This window comes from Helianthus annuus, chromosome 11, assembly GCF_002127325.2.
Source record: "Helianthus annuus cultivar XRQ/B chromosome 11, HanXRQr2.0-SUNRISE, whole genome shotgun sequence".
NCBI lineage: Eukaryota > Viridiplantae > Streptophyta > Magnoliopsida > Asterales > Asteraceae > Helianthus > Helianthus annuus.
The window spans coordinates 88706908-88712501 of NC_035443.2; the positions used below are offsets into that span (position 1 = coordinate 88706908).

Sequence of the window (5594 nt, forward strand, 5' to 3'; positions counted from 1 at the left end):
GGATAGACAGAGTTTGTGAAAAGACAAAGACTGAAGACTATGGAACTGAAGACTGATAAAGACTACGTCAACATCCAAGGGGGAGTCTGTTGATGCACGGAATGTCTGTTGACTGCGTCTACAAAAAGTCTGAAGTCAAGATTGGTCTATAAGGGGTCAATGTGTAAATATTGTGTAAAATAGAGTTAGGATCGCTTATATGTCATTGTATTGATGTGGACCGCTTATTTTTCACTTATATGGATCGCTTATGTGTCAAGGGATCTGGATCGCTTATATGGCATGTCACATAAGCGACCCTGGATCTCTATATATAGGTCAGAGCGGTTCATAGTTGTAACGATGTATGTGAGTGCTACGGTGCTGAAACTCTGCCAAAATTTTATCAGAAAGCAATAGAAAGATAAGGAATTGAAAGGATAAGCTGTTGTAACTTCATATATGTTGATTCCGCCTTCATACATGAAGATGAGCTACCTTGACTGACTTTTAGGGTCATAGAACGGTCCAACATCTACCTTGCCTCGGATGAAGTTGTTGGCTAGCAGATGTTGAGAGAGAGTCTCGTACCAGGCTCTCGGGGCCTGATGCAAGCCGTACAATGCCTTATCCAAGAGATAAACCTTATCCTTGTGGATTGGGTCGGTGAAGCCTGGTGGCTGTCCGACATATACCTCCTCCTTCACTTTACCATAGAGAAATGCCGACTTCACATCTAGCTGATACACCTTGAATCCTTTCCATGAAGCAAACGCTAGGAATATTCTAATAGCTTCAAGACGAGCAACAGGAGCATATACTTCAGTAAAATCTATCCCCTCCTGCTGACTGAAACCCTCGACCACGTGTCGAGCTTTGTTGCGAACAATAACCCCTCGGTCGTCCCTTTTGCACTTAAACACCCACTTTGTGTTTATCTTCCTATGACCATCAGGCAAGTCTACCAGTTTCCATACACCCAGCTTCTCAAACTGACTCAAGACCTCCTGCATTGCGTTGACCCATGAATATTCAGTTAGTGATTCCTTGTACATTCGCGACTCAATCTGCGAAATGAAACTACTAAGTGAAAATTCTGTTTGTAAAGGAGCACCTTTAGAATAAAAGCAAGTAAGGCCATGGTCAATCTGGCTTCTGGTGCGAACGCCTGACTGCAGCTCTCCTATAATCAACTCTTCTGGATGATATGAAAGAGTTCTCGACATCACCTCGCTTGGAACATCCACCTCGCCTTCTAAATTCGTAATGTTCTGATCCGCAACTTGTTCATTGACAGGAATTGTCTGATCTAAAGTTTAGATTTGTTCCCCCTCAGACTCTGAATCACCACGATCAAATGTTGACCTTTCATCAGATTCTGAATTACCATTGACTGCCGTCTGATTATTAGGAGCATGTTCTGAAGAAGTCGGAGTTTGCTGAACTTCATCATTCTCTCCAGCGTTACTTGGACCAGCTTCATCATCATTGGAAGTTTGTCGTTGACATCTAGAAGACCCTGCTGGAAATCTTTCCTGTGCTGCTTCATATTCTCTTAAAATATCTAGATCATCAAAGAACTCTGGCTCTTCTTCTAACTCGAATGAATCCCATAGAGTATCGTAGTTGAATCACCATGAGTCTGCGGGCTTCTATGGTGGCATTGTGTTGCCTTGGCACCGCTTGAAACTTGGAACAAAGACTCTTTTTAATGGACTAGCATATCCCATGAAAATTCCTTCAATGCACTTTGAACCAAATTTACCATCGGGATCCAGAACTGTGCAGGGAGACCCGAACGGTTCCAAATACTCGAGATTAGGCTTCTGATTGTTGATTAACTCGAAACATGTCTTGTTGTGATTTTTCACAGTAAGTACCCTGTTGAGAGTATAGCAAGCGGCTGAAACTGCTCCTGCCCAGCAATTGATCGGTAATTTGGAATCAGCAAGCATCGTTCTGGCCATTTCAATCAGCGTTCTGTTCTTTCTTTCTGCTACTCCATTCTGCTGCAGAGTATAAGGTGCACTGAATTCTTGCAGAATACCTCTCCTATCACAAAATTCTTCCATTTTGTTATTCTTAAATTTCGTACCGTTGTCACTTCTTAATCTTCTGATGCGGGTTCGGTACAGATTCTCAATATTTCTAAATAGTCTCAGCAAACTCTCAAATGTCTCGTCTTTTGTCTTCAGGAACGACACCCACGAGAATCTCGAATAGTCGTTTGTGACTACTAAACAGTAGAGATCACCAGTTATGCTTTTGACATTCACAGGACCAAAGAGATCCATGTGAAGTCTTTCCAACGGCTTCGAGACAGAATTCATCTTTTTGCACGGGTGAGATTTCTTTTGCTGTTTGCCTTTGATACAACTAATGCACTCCCCCTCAAGATGGAAACTCTTCAAGTGAAAACCTTTTACCAATTCGTTATGCACCAGGTAGTTCATCTTGCGCAGGTAAATGTGGCCCATCTTTCGATGCCACAATTGCCACTCCTTTTCAGTGGCTCTTGACATGAAGTAATGAGTTTCACCCGTGGTAGTCGTGGCTACGCTCATATCCAACACATACAGATCATTAACTCGAGGTGCTCTCATGATGATCCACTCCTCGGGGATGACAAACCCCGGCTTCAAGATCAGACATTCTTTATCCATGAAGTGTGTCGAATACATTCTATCACAAATTTGAGATATGCTCAGAAGATTGTTCTCTAGCTCGGCGATGTAATTGACTCTTTCAAACGTGATTACGCCATTCGATAAAGTTCCCTCACCAATGATACGACCTCCCTGGTTACCGGACCTCCGTTAAACCCTCTAACATCGTAAAGCAGGGTTTTTCTCCCTGTCATGTGCCGAGAAGCTCCACTATCCATTATCCAACATGAGATGGATCTCGGAAGCTCCTGCACATTTCAAAACATTTTAGTGAGATTTTGAAGCAACCCAAGCCTCTTTCGACTCAGGTAGCTTGACATTAATGCGTGTGGTTTTGGTGTATAATGGTGGGAAATTCTTGTCATTCATCTTGAGACTTTCTTCAGACCCAATCTCAACCTCTTTATATAAAAAGAATTCCTTTTCTGGAGGTTGACCAGATGATTGGTCTTTCTTTGCAACATACTTCTTCCCTGAAAAGGTAGAAGTTTGTTTCTCAAGTTCCTCATAGTAATCCAAAGGAACATTCATCATTACCGGTGTGGTTGAAGATGATTGTTTTGCAGGCTCAGAGACCTTTGGTTTTGGAGAACTTGCTTTCTTATCATCAGATTTTGGCTTCCATGTTTGTTGAGACGAAGCAACCTGTTTGTAAAATTTATCAATTTTAGTTACCGACTTCTTTACGGGTTCAGTTTTGACTTTGGTGTTTTCATTTTTCAAAACATTCTTCTCAACAATCATTGGAGCTTTGCCTTTGACATCGTCTTTCTTCTTTGGACTCTCGAAAACCACAGACTTAGGCTTCGAGTTGGGGCACTTTCGTGCAATGTGTCCAACTTTGTTGCATTTAAAACATGTGCGGGTGTCAACTTCCCGACTTTTGCCTTCGATCCGAGATTGTGAGGCCTTTATCTCAAAAAATTCTTCATTTGATTTTGAAAAAATTTCAGATTCTTGCTCGGAATGTGAACTCGAGCTTTTCACAAACACCTTTTTCTCAACAAACTTCTTGTTTTGAAAGTTCATTCTTTGATTATTCTTACCACCCTGATAGCCACCCAACCATCTGTTTTGGTTGTTGTTTTTAAATCGTGGCGATACAGCAGGTTTTTTGTAGTAAGATTTATCTTTCTCAAAGTTTAATTGCCTTTTGGAACGTTTCAAACCCTCAATCTCAGAAACATTAATTTCAACCAATTTAAACACATTCTTCAACTTGTCGACATTCACATTCTCAAGTGGAAATTCAAGATCCGGATACAACTTATCTGAACCAGACATCCTGTACATCACAAGAGTCGGTTCGTCACTTGAGTTGATTTTGGATTTTGATTTCGGAATGTAATTATTCAAAAGCACTCTTCATCCTCAGTCGAGTCACTGTCAGATTTTAAAACGTTTTCAACAACATTTTTAACGACTTCGGATTGAATGTGACATCGATTGTTTTTGGGAGTTTTACATCATTTATTTCATCATCATTATCCAACCCAGACTTTTTCTTTGAAAAATTATTCAACACTGGCGGTGGAACTTGATGATACCCTACCCCAGTTCCATCTGAGTATACATCTTCACCAGCTTTGTTCTTCCCAATGGGTTTGGGAACTATGTGTCGAAGAACAAAGCTCGCAGAGCTGTAACTGTTCAGTTTCAGATTGATTCTTTCGTTCTCAATCTTAACTTCCTGAAACTGAAGCTTTAGATTTGCAATCTCATCCAACTGTTGGTTGATTTGCTTTTCTTTTAACTGAAGGACTCTCGACAGTTGAAAATTTTCTTTGGATGTTTTACTATTTCGCTCATCAGAATCTTTTATCGTTCTTTTCAGCTTCTCATGATTTTCAGAAAGTTGTCGGTTTTCATGAATTAACTTTTCATTTTCTTTCCTAAATCGTTCTACATCATTTTTATATTTTTCAATCCTCTCAGTTAATTCCTTTATTCTATCATTTGAAGCTCTCACAAGTTTATCATGACTTAAGATTTGATCTTCAACTGTTTTGACTTTTGCAGTCAGTTCTTCAGTCTTTTTGGCATTGGGATATGCACGTGTGCTGCAAACTTTGCAATCTTTCATGCAATTTTTGCAATCACTCTCAGTTTTAGCCTTATCAGTCTTACCTGACCCATTTGTTGAATCACTACAACTGACCTGGCTGGTTGACTTAGACGTAGTTTTGGAATCTACCTCTAATTCCTTTGCTGCAAGCACTTTATCTGCCATCTTCGTCAGATTCTCTGCAGTCATTTCTTTTTTTGTGTCAATTATCCCTTCATCGACTTTTCTTGACTTTAACTCTTCCTCTTCAGCTTGGCTTGCCCATTCTCTCTGTCTTTCTTCCTCCTGTTGTGCTATTTGTTCAATGAGAGTCTCAACAATGAGTGTTGATGGTTCAACAATTATGTTGCCTTTTGGGTCCAAATAGCACTCACGATCAGCATCCCATCTGTTTTCACTTTTGGCCTCTTTCCAGGCTCGATAGTTTCTATCCTTCATGTTTTGAGCTAACATCTTTCTATTAACGTATTTCTCCTCTTCAGTTCATGTGTCTTTGAATGGTACGATTTTTGCCATCAATGCAAAACCTACAATATCTTCTTCCGGTAAAAACTCACTCCAATCGAAGCCCTCGTCATCATGGATTACAGCTAAGGCTCTAGACTTCTCCTTGGGAGTTTCTTCAATTTGCTTCATTCGGGGTGGTTCTTCCTTGTTGCGATGATAAATGGCCTTTTTATAATAGTCGTCATGGAATGGATTGGCCGTTTCATCTGAAGCTGCATTCCTGCATTCCCTCTAAAAGTGCCCCTTCTGCTTGCACTTAAAACAGGTCACTTTTGACTTATCGAAGCCCAGTTTTGTAGAAGGTCCATCGATGGAGTGTCTTCCAGTTATCTCCATGAACCTTTACGCTCTTCGAACTACGCTTGCCATGCACCAGC

General features: G+C 40.7%; 1 protein-coding gene across 1 annotated transcript; it reads right to left on the reverse strand.

Moving 5' to 3' along the window:
- Positions 1-4038: 4038 nt before the first annotated feature.
- On the reverse strand, positions 4039-5163 carry LOC110888294 (spindle pole body component 110-like). Its single transcript, XM_022135825.1, has one exon. It carries the CDS (start codon positions 5161-5163, stop codon positions 4039-4041), a length of 1125 nt encoding a protein of 374 aa, XP_021991517.1.
- Positions 5164-5594: the final 431 nt, after the last annotated feature.

What these genes read in the sequence shown, in the direction of transcription:
- LOC110888294 (XM_022135825.1), bottom strand. Translation starts at nt 5,163, where the DNA reads ATGTTAGCTCAAAACATGAAGGATAGAAACTATCGAGCCTGGAAAGAG.